The sequence below is a fragment of the Dromiciops gliroides genome, chromosome 2 (genome assembly GCF_019393635.1).
Source record: "Dromiciops gliroides isolate mDroGli1 chromosome 2, mDroGli1.pri, whole genome shotgun sequence".
Taxonomy (NCBI): domain Eukaryota; kingdom Metazoa; phylum Chordata; class Mammalia; order Microbiotheria; family Microbiotheriidae; genus Dromiciops; species Dromiciops gliroides.
The window spans coordinates 159743010-159766141 of record NC_057862.1 but is presented as its reverse complement, the minus strand read 5'-3'; the positions used below and the strand labels follow the sequence as shown (position 1 = coordinate 159766141).

Sequence of the window (23132 nt, the reverse complement as noted above, 5' to 3'; positions counted from 1 at the left end):
AATGAGGGAGATGAACTGAATGATTTCTTGGGTTCCTCCCTGCTCCAAATAGAATGACTCTAAGATACTTAAAGGAACCTCTTCTTAAAAAAAAAAAAAAAAGAACTGTGGATTCTGAATGCAGATTGAACCATACTGTTTCCACTTTTGTTTGTTTTTTTCTTTTTTTTGAGGTTTTTCCCTTTTGTTTTGATTCTTCTTTCACAACAGAAAAATTTGGGAACTAAAAATCTTATGAAAACAAATGTTGAAAACTATCTTTACATGTAACTAGAAAATAATAAAATATTTTCATAATTTTAAAAAAAGAAATCTCTTTTACAATGTCCCTCACTAGCCTATTTAGCAATCACTGCTATCAGAAAATTCTTTTTGCCTCATCTCTCACACTACAGTTTAAGCTTATTTATTTGTGGTTGTTGCTTGAGGAAAATGGAGGATGATTTATGGCTATGAGTCCTTTACAGACAGTTTTTTCAAGTTTTGTTGATGTCTTTTGTTTTATCTTAATAGTCATTTCTTGATACTTTCCACCCTGACTCCCTTCCCCCTAAAAACGAGCCCTCATTGATAAAACAAAAAACAAAACCAGTGAAGCAAAATCATCTGACCCAGTGACTCTGATGTTGTATGTGCCATTCCTTGTACATAGTACCCCATTTCTCTACTGAAAGGAGTAAAATATTTTTCTCCGGGCCAAGATTGGTCAAGACAATTACTCAGTAATTGGCTTCATTTGGGGATTCATTTTATTTAGATTTGTAGTCATCACAGTGGCAGTGAAGAACTACATAATTCCTCCTTTCAGATCTCACATTCCATCAGTCTAAGCTGTCCTCTTTGATCTTGTATTAGTGTGATTAAATACTCTAAAATTTCTTCTTTAATGAATGTTTTGGAAGTTCCTAATTTTCCAGGCTTTCTAGGTCGTTTTCTTTTCTTTTTTCTTTCTTTCTTTCTTTTCTTTTGCAGGGCAACAAGGGTTAAGTGACTTGCCTAGGGTCACACAGCTAGCAAGTGTCAAGTGTCTGAGGTCAAATTTGAACCCAGGTCCTTCTGAATCCAGAGCTGGTGCTTCATTCACTGTGCCACCTAGCTGCTCCCCTTTCCTAGGTCATTTTCAATCTTGATTCTACCCTCCAAAATACTCATCATCAACTTGATGTTACTGCATGCTGATCAATATATTTGGCATTCATTGAACATATATTTATTGAGCTGTTGTGTGCAGAGCTTATAGATTTATTGGGGGAGACAATACACGTACACAAGAAAAGCTACAGAGCAAAAGTACGTAATGTAGTGCAAAGTGAGTGGAACAAACAGGAGTAGTTATAGTGTCCATTGGACCCCTGTATGGATAGGGATGCAAAGCCTCCTAAAATTCCCCTTGTTGGCTGCAACTTTCTTTCTCCTCAGGGATGTGATGAGGTCATGCCTGGGAATAGGATGCCCAGGAACAGAATCATTACTACTGAATTTCTCAGGACTTAACTGAACAATCTCTGTCCCCTTGCTTGAACCAGGTTTGGGTCCTCTGACATATACTAGTTGTGTGTCCTTGGGCAAGTCACTTAACATTTTAGTGTCTGGGGTAGCTAAGACCATAGGATTCAGGTCTCCAGTGGTATAAAAAAGGGTCCTCCCTGGGAATTCTACACTGGTAAAATCACAAATTTGGCCCAAAAATAAAAGGAAAAGGAAATGAGTGATTTTATAGGGAAAATGGTGCTACTCCCTACAGTTCCTTAATTAGGAAACTTCTCCAAATCAGAATGAAAGACATTGCTAGGAGGAATTCATCTGTAAGAAGTGAATCACACATTACCAAAATAAACATTTTGGGTCTTTGTCAATTAGGAGGAAGTCTTGGGGCAAAGCTCCACCTCGTTTCAAATCCCTAAACTAGACTGTCTCCAGACTCTCTCATTTCCCTAGCCTACTAAGACAGACTGACTCACACTCCCATCCATTATACTCCAGCTTCTAATTAGTGTCTCTCAAGATAAATCTCTATGGACTCTTCTCATTCTTCCTTACTCAGCTATTGCTCCTCCACCATCCAAACAGCTCTTGAAATCCATTAGTTGACATCAAGTTAATTTCTTTCTGATCACATTTGTTGGACAATAACTCATGTCACTTTCCACCAGTCAGAGACACATATGAATAGTTTTTCTGTGCCCTTATTTATACAGTTGGATTGGTGTCTTTGTGTTGTTGTTTTTGTTTTCCTGTCAGACTGACTTTGGATTACCTCCAGTTTACCCTGTATATGTTTTACATGTACATAGCTGTTTGCCTATTATCTCCCCTATTAGACTGTGTTCTCCTAGAAGGAAAGGACAGGAAGTTTCTGCCTTTGTACCCCTGACACTTAGCACAGTGTTGACACATATTAAGTGCTTAATAAATGTTTATTAACTTGATTTGATCTGCCTTATTTGGGGAGCATGGGCAGCAAAGTGGCACAGTAGGTAGAATGCTGGACCTAGACTCAGGAAGACTTATCTTCTTGATTTCAAAATCTAGCCTCAGACACTTACTAGCTGTGTGACCTTGAGCAAATCACTTTATCCTGTTTGCCTCAGTCTCCTCATCTGTAAAATGAGTTAGAGAAGGAATGGCAAATCATGCTAGTATCTGTTCCCAAAGCCCCCAATGGGGTCATGAAGAGTTGGACACAACTGAAACCACTGAACAACAATTTGAGGAACACCCAAAGGCAGTTGCCTGAGTCTTTAAAAAAATGTTTGAGGTTTTTTTGGTTTTGCATATCTTCATTTTCTTTTTGAAAATTTTTATTTATTTTATTCTGAACTTAAGAAACAAAATAAGCATTTCCATAACAGTAGAATAGGAAAAAGATGATTATATAGAAAACTGCAAATCATGTATAACTTGCTATTACTTTTAAATATATAATAAAGTTATCATGTAACTTTCTTTATTCTTTCTCTTTTTTCTTTGCTCTTTTCCCCTACCTTTAATATGTATATGTGTATGTGAAGTCAGTCTATCCATCTATTTATCAGTTCTTTCTCTCTGTTTTCCACTATATTCCCCTCCATTCTACTACCCAGTCATTTATTTTAACAAATAATTAAAAAGGAATAAAAAAATCAGTTTAGCAAAACTAAGCAACATATCAACCATGCCCAACAGTATATGCAATATCCCATACGTAGAGTAACCCACCACTGCAAAGAAGGGAGAGAGGTGCATTCTCCTATCTTCTCTTTGCAGCCAAATTGGTCATTGTAATTACACTGTGTTTAGTTTTTATTTTATTTTGTCATTCTGTTCATTTACACTGTTACAGTTATCATGTATACTGTTTTCCTGCTTCTGCTTACTTCGATTCATACAAGTCTTCCCAAGGTTTTTCCTATTCATTTCTTATAGCACAGTAATGGCTGATCACATTCGCTTACAAAATTGTAATGATTGGAATGACGCCACCTACTGGAGACTTACTATAGGAAAGCTCTGCCATGAAGGAAGGTCTTTGAGGGCAGGACCATGTGTCAGGAAGTGACGTTTGCTGGGGGGAGGAGGAAGGGGGAGCCAGACACTCTGCCTTTCTCTCTTTTCCTGGGGACGCTGGTGGAGAAGGGAGCTAGAAATGCGCTCTCCCTTTAATAGATAGGAATCTAGGCCTTTCTCTCTCTCTTTACCAAATTCTTATTCTCCTTAATAAATGCTTAAACGTCTAACTCTTGCTAAAGCTTATAATTTATTGGCGACCACTCATTAGATATTTTAGACAGTTTAGCTAGAAATTTAGTCCTTAACAAAATCTTGTTTACCTATTCCCCAATCAATTGCCATCGTACTTTGTTTCAGGTACATTGCTACTACAGAAGATGACACTATGAATATATTTAAGTGTATATGTCCTTTGCCTTTTATTCTGACACAACCAATCTAGTTTAGCTTAGTTTTTTTTGTTTTTTTTTTCTCCAGATACTTGGATGTGGTTCTGTAGCTCAAGCTGTCCTCAGCAGAGGGGCTGCAGGTGGAACTGTAACCATAAATGTTGGTTTTGCATTAGCTGTTTCAATGGCTGTTTATGTGACAGGAGGCGTCTCTGGTAAGCCACACCTTTCCTCATGTTACTCCTCTCCAATCACTGCTGTCTTCTACTCCCCATGGACTGCCTTTGAGAACAAAGATGTTTTCACATAATAATGCTAGCTAACATCTATATAGCCCATGGGCCAGGCACTGTGCTAAGTGCTTTACAATTTTTGTCTCATTTGATCCTTACAACAACCCTGGGAGGTGGGTGCTTTTCATTCAGTCATTGCAGTTGTGTCCAACTCTTTGTGAACCCATTTGGGGTTTTCTTGGCCAAGATAATGGAGTGGTTTGCCATTTTCTTCTCCAGTTTATTTATCAAATGAGAGACTGAGGCAAACCAGGTTTTGTGACTTGCCCAGGCCAGACTTGAACTCGGAAAGATGATTCTTCCTGACCACAGATCCAGTATTCTATCCACTGCACCACCTAGCTGCTGCTATTCTACCCATTTACTGTTTCCTCTACCAGAAAATGGGGAGAATAATAGCACCTACCTCAAAGAGTTGTTTTGGGGATTAAGCGACATAATAATTGTAAAGCCATAGCCCTGTGCCTGGCACGTAGTAGGTACTTAATAAGTACTTGTTTCCTTTCATTCCTAATCTTTATCTGTATAGGTTATTGTCCCCCTACTTCCTCAAATTGTGAAGACTCTAACCCACTCAGCTCACAAAGGGACAAGATCTGGGGATGCAGTAAATATGGAGAGGATCATATTACTCTAATTCTCAAAAGCCCTCAGTGGTTCCTCCTGCTCAATAAATAAAATGCAAATACCTCAGTCTATCATTCAAGGCTCTTTTCCAACTTTTGTGCTATATTGGATATCCTGTTCATTCCAGCCTCCACGTCTTTGATGACCCCATTATCTGCCATGGCTGAAAAGACTCCCTCAACATTTCCACCAAAACCTTTCTTTCCTTCCCAGGTTCAGCTCAGGAGCTATCATCTCCATGAAGCTTTCCCAATTAATTATAACTGACTTCTTCCTCTTCAAAACTCTCACACCATGCTCTCTGAACTTCTTTGCAATGTTTATATTACAAATTGTGTTAGTCAGTTACTGCATTTCAGATTATTATATCTCCCTACTAGAGAATGTATTCCTTGAGGAGTGGGATTATGTGTTGTTTCATCTTTGTTTCCCCACCATCACACAGTACACTGCACATAATAGGTGTTTAATAAATACTTGTTGTAAATAAGTGTTTAATAAATACTCTGTCTCAGTCCCTTAATTTGAATTCAAAGCCCATCAGAGTGAATTGGAATGTGTTTGAGTTTTTCAGAAGCCCTCCAAGAAACCTAGGGCTGTGCTTCAGTGGCTGGCACCTAGTAAGCACTTAAAGGCTTGTTGACTGACTAAATTCTTGACATCCTTCCAGGGGACCTGATTGCCAAGCTGACCTACAATGGCATGTGTATACCCAAGTACATCATACTCCCCAAAGCCCAGCAAGCACTGAGCTGCTTCAGCATCTACCACGGTCTCCCTGATTTTCTAAACTGTTCTTCTCACTCTTCACCTCTTCACAAGGAAGAAGGCCTTATTTTCTCTCATTGTCGGACTCTGAAAAAGGATGGCCTCTCTTGAAAGAAAGCAATACAGGAAAGGTCATCTAACTTTGGCTCTGTCTCTGGGCTGTACTGTTTTCTTTAGCTAGGGGTTGGCGTTGAATAAGCTCTCCCCAGTGTTAAGAGGGGCTTAAGGCAAAATTCACTGGTGACAGAGGATCGCCATTAGTGAAGCAGTCTTGCCTGGTGATGATTTTTTGCTGTATGGATGCTAAAGAGGGATTGATTATAACTCTCTGAGGGCCTCTTGGGTCTGGGCAAGCTGATAAAGAAATTCACTAGCCATGGAACTAAATCTCTCGGGTGCCCAAAGCTCTTTAATCTTGTGATTCTAGGAGTCTATGGTAAATTTTCTGGGTTTGAGTTACGCTGATTCAAGGAGTATGTTCTATAGAGTGTGACTGGCATTTTAATTCACACATTACCTTGCTTCAAACAAGATTCATAGGCATCAAGTGAGGCAAGGTGGTAATGATGTGGGGGATAATTCTCAGTGGCCATTAGGATTCCAGGCAAAATTGTGAAATAGGGGGAATTGGTTCTTTTTGATCTTCCTTTCCCATCTTTCATGACCTGGCTTTTCTTTCCCTACCAGACATTTGGTACTTATTATTTTTTCTGATTTTTCCCCCCTGACCTTCTTGGAAGTAGTTCCTGCTCCAAAATTCCTTACCTCTCCCTCCTCCTCACCATGACATCTTTCTCATGACTATTCTCCAGTCTCATCCCATCTTTAGCAAAATTACCTTCTACAATTTCCATTTGTTTTAGGCAGCATGGTTAAAGAAATTTGGGGTAAAGTGACCAAAAGGATTAACCCTGACAGGGATATTTGAATTTTAAAAGATACGTTTTTTCAAACCCATATGAATTCCAATTAGTGGATGTTTTGGAGAGAGATTTTTGAATGGCAGAGAATTATTAATGCTCTTTGCCCATTCCAGACCTCTGGCCACTTGACCTTTATTAACAGCAGTAGTGAGAAGATTAAGTGACTTGAAGTTAGGATGACCTGAGTGTGAATCCTGCCTTAGATGCCTACTGGCTAGGTGACCATGAATGAGCAAGTCCCTTCATTTCTTTTTGTTTTGTTTTGTTTTTTGCTGGGCAATGAGGATTAAGTGACTTGCCCAAGGTCACACAGCTAGTAAGTGTCAAGCGTCTGAGACCGGATTTGAACTAAGGTCCTCCTGAATCCAGGGCCAGTGCTTTATCCACTGTGCCACCTAGCTGCCCCGAGTCCCTTCATTTCTATCAGGCACAGTATCCTCATGAATAAAATGAGGTTAATAAAAGCACCTACTTCATGGGTTGTTGTGAGGGTCAAATGAATTAACATTGCAAAGTGCTTTGCAAACCTTAAAATGGTATATAAATGTTAGTTGTTGTTCTCCACAGTTTCTGCTGAGCAGGCTAGAAGAGAACAATGACAACATAAGTTGGGGCCTTCTTGGCTTGTGAGTTTCCACCTCCCTTTGTGAACCCTAATTCCACCTCCTGGTACCCCCTTTTTCTCCATTCAAAGCACTTCCCTCACTATAAATGGAGTTCAAGTGAATTTACAAGAACCTGTGCTTGAAAATAATATAGATTTAATGACTGCTTTTAGTGTACACAAAGCCTTGGAATTTGAACTACTGCAGTTATGCCAAGAAGATAGACCATAGCACCATTTGAGAATTCACCTATTATTTTTTTCTAGTAATCCAAATGTAAATGGCCAGTTCTGCAAGGCAGTTCTCCCTCCCAATGCCCAATCTAGTTCAAGAAAAAAGAAGTCATTATGTTGGGGCAGTAACTTCCCCCTTCCTCTCTTCTTGGCTTAGGAAGAAAGGGTGGCCACTGCCATGATGTCCAAGCCCTTTGACCCTGGGGTTCTCTTGGCTCTTCTCCCAGACATTCTGGGAAAAGAAATGTGGCAGCAACTCAAATGGAGATGAGCAACATTTTTTTTTTCTGACCCCACCATAACCCTTCCTCTCTTCTTGATTGCTAAGTATATTCAGAAATGGGGGGAAAAAAAACCAACCCACGAGATGTAGCATAAGTTGGAGTTGGAGTTCCTAGGAAGAGGAAGACAAGGATGTTTCCATTACCTCTTTTTCTGTTCTGAGGCCTTCTAAGTCCTTGGGGCACACAAAGTGATAATGTAATTCCAATAAATATGTAAATAAGACACAAAGACCATTTCTAAACCCTTGGCAGGTTGCTTTTGATCAGTGTTTTATAAAAGAGCAGGATGTATGTCTGTGTGTTTTCCTTGTACTTTTATAATCCTCTAGGGTGGCATCCCTCCCCAAAATAACTAGAGACATCCCTTTAACTGCTAATTACTATGCAGCCAATTTACCAATTCTAAGCATTTTCAAGTACCAGGTATGAGATTAATGACATAACAAAAGAGAAGTGATGCTAGGTCAGACCTATGATCCCAACAGTTCAAAATTCCATCTCTGAAGGTGATACCAATGGATAGATAGATAAATAAGGTTGTAGGATCATAGATTTTTAATTGGAAGGGGACTTCTAAGAAAGTCCTGATGCACTTCCTTTCATTTTCCAGATGGAGAACTAGGACATAGAAGGGTTACATGACTTATCAACATTACAGAGATAGTAAGTAGAAGAAATGGGACTTGAACCCAGCTCCTCTGACTTCAAATCCAACAGACTTTCCCACTGTACTGTATAGTCTCAGTCTGATAATGGAGAAAGAACTGGATTTGGAATCAAAGGAACTGGGTTTGCTACTCACTACATGTATGGCTGTGGTACTTCATTATCCTTTCCAAATGCCAGTTTCTTCATTTGTAAAATGAAGGGGTTGGATAAGATGATCTCAAATCATCATGTTTAAAGTTAATCAAATACTTGCTAGTGACTCTTTTGGCATACAGTTCCCCACTTACTCATCCTCCTATGTTCTAGAATTTTTTTCCCTTTTTGTTTTTCTACCATATTCTGAATGTATACAGTCTCTTCTAACCATGAATTCTATTCCCCAGGGGAAAATATGTTCTTTAGGGACATGAGTGCCAAAAGCTCAAAGATAATTCTTGCTATTTTTCTGTACACTAAAAATGAGGATTCTTGTCATAAGAACAATAAAAAAGGGATTAAGTCGGTTACTGACTATACTGGTGCAAAGACATCTGGGAAGGTAAATGATACACTCCACAGAGCAAAAACCATGCCTGGGATCTTGAGCAGACAAGAACACAGAAGACATGGAAAAATCTCTGTCTAGCCCAAGGTTACAAGAAAGTCCTGATGATTTTTTTTTAAATATAAGGGAAACGGGTAGAGTGGAGAACAAATTTCTCATATGCTACTGCCAACAAACTGAATTTCACTGTCCTGAACTATATAACAGTGTTTTTCAGGGCCAATTCACTGGAAGTGCCCTCTCTTCACAATCTCAAGGTTGTTTTTATTATCCTTGTAAGGAAAGTGGGGAAGTTGCTGGACTTTGGTGTCAATCTAATATATACACTGGCCTTTCCCCACCTCCATCATGATCATTTCTGGTCTAAAAGTGACATTTAGTCACCTTGGGGGTTTTGTTCCATAGATTAGATCTAACAGATTATTAATTAGGTAGGAGAGTTTGAAGTTTGACACTATTTTTATTTCTACTACGTGGCTAGATAGATTTTTAGATAATTTTTTAAATCTACATTCTGACCCTCCTCTCATGACTCATGTTCTATCATTTGATATTTCATACAGGTGGTCACATTAACCCAGCAGTATCCTTTGCTATGTGTCTCTATGGACGGATGAAGTGGTATAAATTCCCTTTCTATGTTGTGGCCCAGTTCCTGGGGGCTTTTCTAGGGGCTGCAGCTCTCTTTGGAGTTTACTATGGTGAGTTGGCAGCTTGGGTTGGGAGGATAAGGGAAAGTACTAAATTTGAATTTAAATTATTTTGAAGATTGTAGTGAGGATAAGAAGGGAGTGGGAGAACTCACCAGATGTAGCAATAAACTCTAGGGAAGGGAATACTCCTCTGAAGACAGGATATTAAGTCAAATTCATTAAGTCCCTAAAAGAACTTAATGCTGTGTTAAAGAAAGAGGAGAATAATATTAATGATAGTAATTTACATGTATACAGTGCACCAAGAGATCCTACACATGAGGGGAGAAAATGACAACAGAACAGTGACTATTTCAGGATTTTCTGTTTCTATAGTTTTCTCCAATTTGATTAGGGAGGGAGGTGGGCTAGTGGAACTGGGTCATTGGAATGGCTTTGGGGAAGAAAACTTAGAAGGGAGAGAGACGGGGCAGCAATACAAAGATGGAAGGGAAAGCTGTCCCCTTCTCTGGCACAGGTCCTCAGTTCTTTCCACAAGAACACAGGACTGAAGGTCAACAAAGACTCTAATTGGGCCTCTCACTAACTCAGTGTTAAGCAAGCTATGGAATATCTCTAGGTTTCAGTTTCCTTATCTCTAAAATGAGGCTTATAGACGGTAACCTCTAAAGTACCTTCAAGCACTACCATTTTGAGTCGACGAAATTGGATCCTACAACATTCTTCTAATCTGGTCCAAAGTGAGAGTCATTCTATTTCAGCTTCCCCATCAAAGTATTTTAGGAGATGGCCGTGACTTGTCATAGGAAATAGTTCACGGGATCAGCCAGTTGATTATATTTATTAATATTATACTGTGCAGGGGCAGCTAGGTGGCGCAGTGGATAGAGCACTGGCCCTGGATTCAGGAGGACCTGACACTTAACACTTACTAGCTGTGTGACCCTGGGCAAGTCACTTAACCCCAATTGCCTTCGCACTGGAGGTACGAAGAAAAGTAAAAGCAGTCCCTCCTCTCAAGAAGTTTATAATTGACTGGAGAAGACAACATGCAAACGACTTTGTACAAACAGGTTATATGCAGGATAAATCAGAAATAATCAATAGAGAGACGGAAATACAATAAGGGGGTGGAGGATGTGTTTGGGAAAGGCTTCCTAGATCTAGGGCTAGAAAATACCAGCAAGATGATTTGACTGTGCTCACACACCTACTGAGTGGCAGAGCTGGGATTTGAACTCAGGTCTTTGAAATTCAAATTCAGCATACATCTCCATGCTACAAATAGGAGGTGGGAAGGGGGAGCTTCTGGAGTCTGCCACTATCTAGCTTCATGATATTGGTTCACCTCTCCAGAATGGTTACATATGAGACGTACGAGGGTGTGCTGGTACATTTTTAACAACTGGCTCTCCAAAAATATGAGACTTATTTTAAAATTTAATCTTTTATTAACATGTTCTCTATAATTTTCTCATGTCTAGACTAGAAGGATCCCTAAAAACTACAGTTATCCTTTCCACACTGCAGGGGTTAAGGGCTCAGGGTTGCCACAATCTGGAAAATGCATGTAAAAAATTTTGGCCCTCCCTTCATGCTAGAGAAGAAGTCTGAATTATTATGGTATTAAAAGATAAAATATATTGATATTATACAATACTATACATATATTTTATACCTTTCTGTGTTTCTAAACTTGTTCTGTGTCATTTGCTGATCTTCGAGTGTCACCTGAGGTTTATGCAAAACTCCCCCCAAATTCCCATTTGATTTCTTATGCCAACTCGAAATATATTGAAACCAAGATATATTGTCCTGTGGAAGGGATAACTATACAACCAAGAGCCGAAAAGAAAACATTCTAAGCTGTGGGCAGTACAAAAACAGTCAGCCAGCCAGATCTGGCCTTCAGGCCATAGTTTGCTGATCCCTGGTAGACAATCAATAAAACAATCAAGCCCTGATTTATAGCTTTGCCAGTTTCCCAGGTGTAAACATTCACCCTGAACATTTAACAATCAGCTTTTCTGAGCCAGTGAGAACACCCTCCCTGCCCCCTCTCCCCGCCCCCTGCTCCCCCCCCACACACACACACAATGAAGGACGACAGAATTTAGAGTTAGAAGGGATTTTAACTACTCCACTCCCTTCATTTTTAGGAACACCAGTCTAGGGCTGGAAGGGTTTTTAGAAATCATCCAGTCCAACCCTTCATTTTACAGGAAGCGAGCCCAGAGAAGTTAAACAGCTAGTAAAGTGACAGAGGAAAGATTCAATCCCAAGTCCTCTAATTCCAAAACCAACTCACTTTCCATTGTACCATGCTGCCTGTCTACAAAAGAGGAAATTGAGGCTGGGAAAGATGCCTCGCCCAAGATCATATGGGTAGTAAAAAGCAGAGCTAGGATATAAACTCGGATTTCTCTGACTTTGGCTCCAGTGCTCGCTCTTCTATACAATGGGGCCTTCCTATTGGACTAAAAACTAGACTCTTCCCTCCCTGAAATTCTTGAATTCTAAGCTCCATTATGTCAGGGATTCCTCACCCTATATCCAGTTTGGAACCCCAGATACACCCAGCTAGATTATAAATCCTAAAACAGTTGTGGGCATCACTGGAATCTCTTTGGAGTTTTTGTTTGGGGTGCACACAGATTCATGGGGTCTACCTTGCCCACAGGACAATTCTAAAATTCTCAAGGAAAAGTAGGTTCATTCCAAGGTCCCTCTAAACCAGTAATTGACTCAGGCCCAGAGTGACCCATCTGAGGTGGATGTGGGCTTTCTGTGCCCCTTCCTGATGCTAACCAAAATCTTGGAGATGATCCTGGCGAGTTCCAGACCATCATCATCCAAAATTAAGAGAAAGCTAAGGTAGCTAAGAAAGCTAAGGTATCTCACCTAAATGTTTAAGCAGTGTGTTGTTCTATGTCCTGCTTTTATTCCTTTATGATTCTTCCCAAAAGAACACTAATAAACAAGGGCTTTGTTTTTTATAGATGCACTTAGGTCCTTTGCTGAGGGAAAACTGCTCGTCACAGGAGAAAATGCAACGGCACATATTTTTGCAACATATCCACTTAAATACGTGACTGTGCTAAATGAATTTGCAGACCAAGTAAGTTCAGATGCAAGGTGAACTAGGTGGGCATGATAAAAGAATGTTCATGAGACAGAGTTAATCAGTCAGAAAAGCAAAACTGAATCTTCCAAGTGAGGGACAGATGGGACATGATCCAATCTATCCTGCTAAATGTTCATTTTATTTGTTTGTTTGTTTGTTTATTCATTCATTCATTCACTTATTTATTTATTTAATGGGGCAATGAGGGTTAAGTGACTTGCCCAGGGTCACACAGCTAGTAAGTGTCAAGTGTCTGAGGCCACATTTGAACTCAGGTCCTCCTGAATCCAGGGCTGGTGCTTTATCCACTGTGCCACCTACCTGCCCCTCCCATATTATTTTTAAAAAATTAATCATTTACTACCAAATCTCTAAGAAAGCCCACTGACTGACTTACACACACACACACACACACACACACACACACACACACACACACACACACACACACACATTCTCTTACATGTTTCCAAGGCACTCAGACATTCAAACTATACTTCAAAATTTGTCATTTATCTTTCCTTTTCTGTTGGCGGGATAAGGGGGTAGAGGGAGAGAGAGAATTTAGAACTGAAAATAAAAATAAAAAATAAAATATATTAATTATATTGTCACTTTAAATTGGTCGACACCATCTTGATCATATAGGCAATTGACAAAAAAAGCACTATTTATTCTACTGTACTATGGGTTGTTTTCTAGCAGTGTAACGACTTATACTTTGCATCTCAAGGGATAATGTTACATTTTTTTTTCTTTTTTTCTTTTGTTAGAGGCAGTTGGGGTTAAGTGACGTGCCCAGGGTTACACAGCTAATAAGTGTTAAGTGTCTGAGGCCAGACTTGAACTCAGGTACTCCTGACTCCAGGGCCGGTGCTCTATCCACTGTGCCACCTAGCTGCCCCATAATGTTACATTTTTACTAGGGCTCAAGGAGCATTTTCTGAATTACATTTTTTTTTCCTGATGAGAAGAATTATTCCCTATCTTGTCCCTGGGATAGCTACAGAGAAGGTTCACAATAGATGGGTTAGACAAAAGGGTTCAAATGAGATGATTTATAAACCATATATAAACATATGTAAATGTTACCTAATAATAATCATAATTGATAATAATAATTTTAAAGAATAAAGAGACCTTCAGTTGCCAAGGAAGAAAAGCCCTGGGATTTAAGTAGAACTGATGGAACTAAGAGGAAATTATTGATTTCTCTGTAGCCAAGGAGAAAACCATAGTCTGAATATGACTTAGGTAGCTTGAGAGTGGTACCTGAAACCAACTAATATCTAAGATATCTCCAAAGCTAGACCCTACCATTTTATACACTCTACAGATGGTCTACCTGTATATAGCTTATAGAAATCACCACACTTGAAGAACTCAGGGTAAAGAATGAGGAAAATATTTTTGGACATGGCCAATGCATAAATTTGTTTTGCTTAAATAAGAATATTTGTTACAGATGTTTTGCTTTTCTTTTTTCTCCCAAATGTTAAGGGGGGAAGTAAAAGAGAGAAAAAAATAGATTTTTTTTGTTCATTAAAAATAGAATTTTTTTTTAAATCACCAAACTTAAAGTAATTTGTGAAGTTTAAGGAAAATTGGGTGTGAAGACTTGTCATGAAGATAAACAAAGGAATAGCTACATTCTTAAGACCACAGTCACAGGAAGGAGCCCCAAGCTATTAATTGGAATCAACAGAAGTTTTAAAGAATCCTTCCTCTAGGCTCTAGGTTTGTCCACAAACCATCCAAGAAAGTTCAATGATTGCCCTACTTTAAAGATCCTCAGAGAAAGAGATCTTATAAGTTTTATTCTGGTCTTCCATGATCCTCCTAGTCAAGAAATTTCTCTTAAATTCTTCCTATTGTGTTTTATACCTGTGTCAAAGTGTAATTGAACTGATGGTCCATTTATGCAGGGATAAGACAGCATTTTCCAATAAAATTGCTAGATTTTTTCCTCTCCATACCCATTAGAAACAAAAAACTTGGCCTGTCAATGTTTGCTAAGCTGTGACATGAATTCTTTAACTATCCCTTTGGCAGATCGTACTGTATTAGATAATTACAAGTTACATCATAAAGAATTCACATGGTACCTGTCCATGAGGATTTCACAGACTGCTGCAGGGGAACAAAACTAACTGATGTTTTCAACAGAAATATTTGCATACACATATGATATGTCACCAAAGTATGTTGGAGGGGATAGTGGGGCAGCACGGAGAAGGGCTTTCCCTGGAGAAAACCAAGGAGATTGACCTTAAGCTGTGATCTAAGGTAGGGAAAGGGTGTTTCAAGATGATTAAGGGAGCAATGATGTCATGGACTCATAAGTAAAGACTGGTCAGCAGGAGGGAGGGATGTCATGAGAAGAAAGAGAAGCTGAGAGAGTGAATAGTGGGAGATAAAAATCATCGTTAGGGTGGGGCCAACCAGTAGAAAACTTTGTCATCTTCAGCAGGAGGTACCTATGCCTATGGGCCTGTATAAACTAGCAGCTTTCTGTACCAGAAATATTTTGCTTCTACAATTATAAGGATATGTTGCAGTCATGAGGGACTTTAGTTCTTTCAGCAGGAACACCCATCTATATCGGTGCTAGGACAGGTGAAAGATACCATGATCCTTGCTGAATGTTCTGTTCACCAGGGGATTCCGCCCCCTATTTCTTCACCTGATGGGTGTGGGGTAAAGGGGATCTGAGGAGGAGTGGCTGCTTCTTAGAGGGATTTTCCCTTGAAAAGAAAGTGCATCTGTCTCCAACTAAAGTAGAAATGAGAAGGCCTATTAATTTAATCTCACTAAATTGGACTAGCTCTGTCAAGGATTTGGTTTTTCTTTCTCAGGCTTTAAGCCAACAGCTATCTCCGTGCAGCGTCCTTTCTTGTATAGTAATCATCCTCAGAGAGGTCCATTCTTTGTTTTTTTCCCAATAACAAGAAGTGCTGAAGGCAACATTAAGACTAAGGGGGGGGGGGGAGCAGCTAGGTGGAGCAGTGGATATAAAGCACTGGCCCTGGATTCAGGAGGACCTGAGTTCAAATCCAGTCTCAGACACTTGACACTTACTAGCTGTGTGACCCTGGGCAACTCACTTAACCCTCATTGCCCCACAAAAAAAAAAGACTAACCCAGTGAGTGTCTGCACAGTGACCTCAGGCATACCTTGCACTTTACCAAAAAAAAACAAGAAAAGTTGCAACCCTGGTCTCACATGTGCACATTTTTCCTAATAGAATGTAAGTTCCTTGAGGACAGGGACCATTTAATTTTTGACTTTATATCCCTAGTGCCTAGAACTGGGGCAGGATCAGATAGCATTGATCATCATGTGCCTGACACATAGAAGGTAAACTTAGTAAGAATTTGTTGATTGACTTATTCATTCAGGGAGTTGCCTCTTTGACGTACACCCTCAATTTTTTACTTTTGAAATCATTCAGGATTTCACTGGTTCACAAACCTAAAGAAGGTCATCTAGAGGACCTGGCATCCAGGATATTTTCCTGGTTTTCTGATCAAATTATATACAGTCCTAGTTAGCTGTTTTTAGTCCCTCTTAGTGAAATTCAAACAGAACCCCAAGGTACAGACAAGATCACACACTAAGTATTTTCTTCTCATTCAGAAATTGGTTTCTTCAAGGCATCTGTCACAGGGATCAATGATTATTGAAATGATTGCAAGAGGCAATAGAGCCCTTGAGCAACTCTAACTTGGGTGCTAGGGAGAGCAGCTGTTGGAGATACATAAAGAATCTCTGTCATTGGAGAGTGTTCTAAAATGAAAATCCTGAGTCTTGGCCAAACCCAACCTCTGCTCACTAAGACTACAGCATTAGATTTTCTTCTCTTAGTAGTTCCCAGTTTCTTAGCCCTGAGACCACCTGAGAGGCTACAAATTTAACTCACTGATGCATTCTTTTCCCTCTCCAGGTGATGTCTTCCGCATTCCTTCTCTTGGTTGTCTTTGCTATTTTTGATGAAAAAAACTGGAGGGTCCCCAAGGGCCTAGAACCTGTTGTCATTGGCCTACTGATCCTTCTCCTCACTTCCTCAATGGGAATGAACAGTGGTTGTGCCATGAACCCAGCTAGAGACCTGGGTCCCAGACTATTCACAGCTCTGGCAGGTTGGGGGTTTGAAGTCTTCACGTAAGTAACCTTAGATGGAATTGTCAAAGAACTATTATGCCCAATGTGAGGCTCTTCAGTGGTGATAAGGCGACTTTAAGGTGGATAGCATTTAGGAGGAATTATACATGTGTATCATCTCACCGGAAGCATATAGTTTTGGGCGGGTTGGCTTTGTTTGTTTTGGTTAGGCTTGGGGGTTTTTTGTTTTGTTTTGTTTTGTTTTAAGCATAGGTACAGGAAACTTTCAGTGAAGAAACCTCTGGATAATGTAGCTTAGAAATTGCTCTGCTACTTATAACCTTAGTTGGACAATGCATTCATAGGTTTAGTGATTTGCTCAGGGTCACACAGCCAGTATATCAGAGGCAAAATTTGAACCCAAACCTTTCTGACTCTGAGGCCAGTTCTCATCTACTATGACATACTGCCTCTCAAAAGACTGGTTTTTATGTTCAGGAAAAATCTGTTGCTGGGATATAGGTAGAGAATGGTTTGTCCCACACAGCAATAATTCTTTACACTTGTACTAAGCTTGATACATAACTTTCTATATTAATGACTTATTATTTTATTGCATTTAGCTCATTGCCTGGCACATAGTAGGCACCATATAAATGTTAGCAATGATGATGATCTTTGGCACAGTGCCTGACACAGGGTAGGTGTTATAAATGCTTGTTCCCCCTCTCCATCTCCTCCCAAGTCTTTGAGTCCCTAAATGGTAGTTCTCAGAAATTTGTTAGCCATTCCCCACAGTGAATACTGTGCTAGGCTTCACCTCCCACCAGCTATGTGGCCATGGACAAGTTGCTTCAACTTCCTAAGATTTAGTTTCTTATATGTAAAATGGGGATAATGACACCATATGTAACAAAAGTTTTTGTGAAAACTCAAATGAGATAATTTACACTTGAGTTCTTTGCAATCTTTAAAGAGCTATAGAAATATTAGCTATTGTTGTTGCTCCTCATCCTCCTCTCAGAATGACACAAGGGAATATTGGGTTAACTATTGACCAATATCCTACAGGCTCCCCACCTCCCACGTGAGTTTATGCCTCATCTACTTCCAAAGTTCCAAACCATTCCCCTCCTACCCCTTTCCTCAGCCAATCACAGCCAGTTTCAAAAGGGTACCCTATTCCTCCATGAACAAACCCTTGTCCTAAGGTTAAGGGATGGCAAAAACACCAAGGCAAGCTCTGACTTAATGTTTTCTATGGAGAGGAAAGAACTTCAGTTCCTAAGTTCTCATGTGGGTGTGCTTGCCCGCACTCTCACGTGTGCGCTCTCACGAGCACATGCGCGCGCGCACACACACAAAATCATGTCCGTATTATTGGTTTTATCTTTCTAAGCAGGATGGGAGGCTGAGTTGGCCTTGATCTGAGGTGAGGAACCAAGGCTTTGTAAACCAATTGATCAAAGTTTGTACACAGAACAACAGTAGATCATGAGGCCTTTCAACAAAACATCAAAAACCCATGTGACAAGAAGGGATAAGTGAATTAATAGGAGCAGTGCATGGATAGAGTGACCACTGATTTCCTGTACTGGTTCTATACTCCCTGCTTAGTGTGGGCAGACAAGGGCTGGCCATTGTGGACTGGAAGCTTGAGAAAGGTAAATTTCTCCAGGTACCAGGTATACTTAATCAGAAATGTAGAGTTAAACCTTCCAGTGAACCTTTCCCCTCCTGCCAAGGGGTAACCTCACCCCACTGAGGCACTAATTTGTTGGCAGTATCCTTGGTAGAAGACAAAGATTTTTCACAGAGCCTTGAACTTGTTCCAGGGATCAGTTTGGATCCTTAGCTATCCAGGAAACTTCTGCTCAGCCAAGTATTCTTGTTCCCCCAATTTGGAGCCCTTAGACCCTTATGATTCTCCTATTATTTCTTCATCTGCAGCTGTTCTTTATTTCCTCAGTCCAAGACTAAGCCACAGGCTTTGGGTCTAAGAGGGACAGATGGAACAATAAGACCTTCACAATTTGCCTCACAGAGACCAGCAGATTTGGAGGAAAAAAATTTTTAGCTTTACTGTGCAGTAATAGTGACATCTGGTGGCTATTGTATCCAATATCAGGATCCCTTCCAGAAAAACCTAAATCTAATAATCAAATAGAATCTTTATCTAGTCCAATCCCTTCATTTTAAAAATGAAAAACAGAGGCCCAGAGAGGTTATACAATTTACCCATAGAGCCAAGACTAGGGGAAAGCAAGGTAGGTAGGCACTCACTTAGCACATAACACAAAGGATTTTTTTTTTGTAAAAAATATTTGCAAATTAATATTTGCTATTAATATCTACATTATTAATTCTTGTTGATGTCAACAGCAACAACATGGTTGTTGATTAATGTATAATTTGATTCAACAAGCATTAAGCACACTATATAATTACTATATACGAATTAAGCACATTATATAAGACTATGTAGTGTATAAGATGCCAAGATTGCTGCTGGGTATATTGAGATAAAAGCAGACTAGACCATAACTTAAGGAGTTTATTTTCTACTAATTATCTAGATTACATTGTCTACTACTTATCTAGATTACTTTATCTACTAATTATCTAGATTGCATTATAATCCATTATAATCGGATACATTTTGGGGGCGGGGTGAGGCAACTGGGGTTAAGTGACTTGCCCAGAGTCACGCAGCTGGTAAGTGTTAAGTGTCTGAGGCTGGATTTGAACTCAGGTCCTCCTGACTCCAGGGCTGGTGCTCTATCCACTGCACCACCTAGCTGCCCCAGATACATATTTTTAACAGAAAATTCCAGTCTCTGCAATATATATATATGTATGGTGCTAAATTGAGTTTCCATGTGTTATAGACTTCAAGCTTCCACTGGACAGAAATATACAGGGAGAACAGTTTTCCAGTGTAGTGGGTTAGGGAGCAATTTTTTAACTTTGCCCATGTAGAGAACTCTGTTTACCCCAGATCATTTAACTAGTTAGTAACAGAGTTGGGTACTAGAATCTAGCTTGTCCTGACTTCTAATACAAAGTTCTCACCCATCTTACTCCATCCCTTTTTATGTGTTGTCTTCCCCCATTAGAAGGTAAGCTGCTTGGGAGCAGGGGCTCTATTATTTATTTTGATGATGGTGATGGTGGTGATGGGGAGGAGGAGGAAGAAGAGGTTTGTATTCCAGATGCTTAACACAGTACTTGGCACATAGTAAGCACTTAATAAATACTTTGTCTAGCTTACTAGCTTTGCCAAATAAACTATTCCTCTCCAGAGAATATGGTGAGAAATCACTGCCAAATTCAGCTATCCTAACATGGAATCAGTATCCCAAATTAGCTGTTAAACACTTAAGAGTGTACTGGTGTGAGAGATATACATGGGGCAAATTCTATCAGAAAGTATATGGTGACAGTGTTTTACTATGTACTTTGTACCTGGGGAATGCTTAATAATATTTTAATTTTTATTATATACTTATTATATATTTATTATGAATATTTAATTCAATAATTTGATTTCCATATCCAAGTCAATCCAACGGACATTTATTAAATAGATTTAAGAAACTATGCCAAGCACTGTAATACAAAGACAAAATTTCAATAAAATCCCAGGCCCTCAAAAACCTTGCACTTCACATATTTCTAATTTGATATTGATATATCCAGGGATTGTCTGGGATTCTGATGGTGTCCCCTCCTCGCTTCTATTTCAAGATTAGTTAGTTTCCCCTAAATGAACTACTTGGGTGGCAGCTAAGGCTCCTCAGCCTTAACTATGGGTAGGTTCTTAGCTCTCAGGGGTCTTGTTGTTTGTTTGCTACTCATCCAATAAATCATGTGGGTTAGTTTAATTGGAAGTCAACTCAGCAGAATCCCAACAGCCTGGGAAGTCCTGCCTCACTATTTCCTTTAGGGCATATCCACAACACTCACCTATTCTCTCTTCTCTTCTCCAAACTCTGGAGAAATAAAGAAAGGAACTGAGTATATCCACAGTAAAGGTCCATAGGTAGTCAGATTTTGGTGGGTAGAAAGCCAACTAGTCAGAGAAAAATGAGTCATCCAAACCTTATTCTTGGGGGGGGGGGCAGGCAATGAGGGTTAAGTGACTTGCCCAGGGTCACACAGCTAGTAAGTGGGATGTGTCTGAGGCCGGATTTGAACTCAGGTCTTCCTGAATCCAGGGTTGGTGCTTTATCTACTGCACCACCTAGCTGCCCCATAAAAATCTTATTCTTTTTTTTTTTGAGTCATTCAAACCAAACATGAATTGTAATGTGAATTTCTTGTTTGCATTTCAGAGCTGGAAGTTATTTCTGGTGGATCCCAGTAGTAGGGCCTTTCCTTGGTGGCACCATAGGAGGCTTCATCTATATTTATGGCATTGAAATTCATCACACAGACCCAAAGGAAAATGAAAATATGGAACAAGTGGAGGAGAAACATGAATTGAGTGTGATAATGTAATAGAGCATGCCCCACCCTGGGTTTTGCAGTTGACTGCAATCAAGGATCTATAACCATGTCTATTCACTAAAAGTACAAATCTGATGAAGTTGTAACACTGAAAGCTAGGTGAAAATCCACTCACTTGTACTGGGCTCAATGGGATAGATAACTCCACTGAAAAGCAGTAGGACTAAGCAAGAAGTTGGATTGGAGGCCTTTGCCTCTACAGGTTGGGTGTTCCCCTAGGAGAGCACTTGAAAAGGAATCTTCTAATGGAGCAGAACATTCCCCCCCTCCCTTTTGATTTCATCCTTGTGATGTTAGTCCTTTGGGGTAGGACACTTGATTGCTGACATGTTCACCTGGATTTATCCCAACTGCATTATCTGTAAAGAAATATTTCATTCAGTGCCATCATGCAGCAGGCCTTTTATCGTGTGAGCCCCAAAGGTTATTTTCTGACTACCAAGGTGTGTGTTCAAAGACTTAACAGTTGTTTCAGCTAAGTTATCTGAGACGGGAAGTGTATGGTACATTCTAGCCAGTTATCAACTCTGCTGCTTTAACACATTCACTGGTGAATCATGCATCCTAGAAATGGTCTTGCCAAAAACAAAAACAAAAAACAAAACCCTGAAAACACCTTAAAGAGAGAATATAAAATATGCTCATGGTCCTTTGGATTAGCCATGGGGGAAAAAAGCCCTGCCTCATGTGTCCATATCTTTAATAAATCGGAGGGAAACTGAATAGGAATCAAGACTTTAATCTGCTACAAAAATTACTATCATCCCCCTTTCTTTTCTATTCCCAATGTGTTGGTTTCCCATGATACTCTCTATCTGTTAAGGGTGCTCTAGAACACTATCAATACAGAGCTACTAGATTTTGATAAGCCAAATGAGCAACCGGTGGTTATACCATGGAATGGATGAACTGTTTGATCACTCCTAGTCGGCTTTTCAAAATGGCTAAATACAATGGACTGACCTCTTTTCTATTTGGCATCTAGTCTAGTAAAGATCTGACAGGCAGTTGGGTTTTGCACACCACCTGATATAGAAAAAAGTAGGAAAGAAGTGGGGATTCTTTATGCAAGAAGGAAGATCCTGCCATTGGATACTATTGTGGTGGTTGTATCAATTTTGGAGGACCAAAGGGAAATTTTGGAAGCAGCAATATTTGAAAATGAGATTAATTACCATTCTTTGGTATTTTTTTAGTGTAATGGTATCAAACTCAAGAAGAATATGGATCCCTGAAGGCCACATATTGTCTTTAAAAACACACACACACACATACACCAAATTAACATTATCTGCTTTACTGTGTTTTTATTTATTTTGTTAAACATTTCCCAATTACATTTTAAACTACTTTAGACTGGGGGGGGGGGGGAGGTTGCAGCCCATATCCCACTAGTCTGACATCTCTTTAGAGGTCAGGAATTGATTCTTATATAATATCCTAAAATGTGGCAGGGCCTTCAGCATGCACAATATTTCACTGTCTCAGAATCCTTCAGTTCTAAAGTGCTTGCCAACCACCAGCCAAGAAGTACTTTACACATTGTAGTCTTCTTGTGCTTTATCTCTTACACTTTACATTCTAGAGAGACCAGATCACTGGGCTACTAACTCTAATGAAATGAAATTTAACAGTAATAAGTATAAGTTCCTGCACTTTGATTCAAAAAAAGTTAACTTAATAAATGCACATGTTCAAGAGGAATAGGTTACTTTCATGGATAATGGGTGTCCCTTCACTGGTGGTCTTTTGACAAAGTCTAGCTTTGTGGGAGATGGTACAGCATACTAGATGATCTCTGAGGTTCCTTCCAACTCAGAGAGTCTGTGATTCTGTGATGATCATTTTTTTCCCCTTTGTCCAAAATAGCAAGTCTCTCAATTCTTAGGTTGGAAGGCACTGAGAGCAATGACAAAATCA

General features: G+C 39.6%; 1 protein-coding gene across 1 annotated transcript in view; it reads left to right on the top strand.

The window, feature by feature from the left end:
* Window positions 1-21935, top strand: part of AQP9 (aquaporin 9) — a 63662-nt gene extending 41727 nt beyond the window's left edge. Inside the window, exons 3-7 of the mRNA XM_043987669.1 lie at window positions 3967-4093; window positions 9388-9525; window positions 12477-12595; window positions 16546-16763; window positions 21038-21935. Coding sequence (XP_043843604.1) covers window positions 3967-4093; window positions 9388-9525; window positions 12477-12595; window positions 16546-16763; window positions 21038-21203 — 768 coding nt within the window. The 3' untranslated portion in view covers window positions 21204-21935. The remainder of the gene's footprint in view (window positions 1-3966; window positions 4094-9387; window positions 9526-12476; window positions 12596-16545; window positions 16764-21037) is intronic.
* The last annotated feature ends 1197 nt before the right edge of the window (window positions 21936-23132 follow it).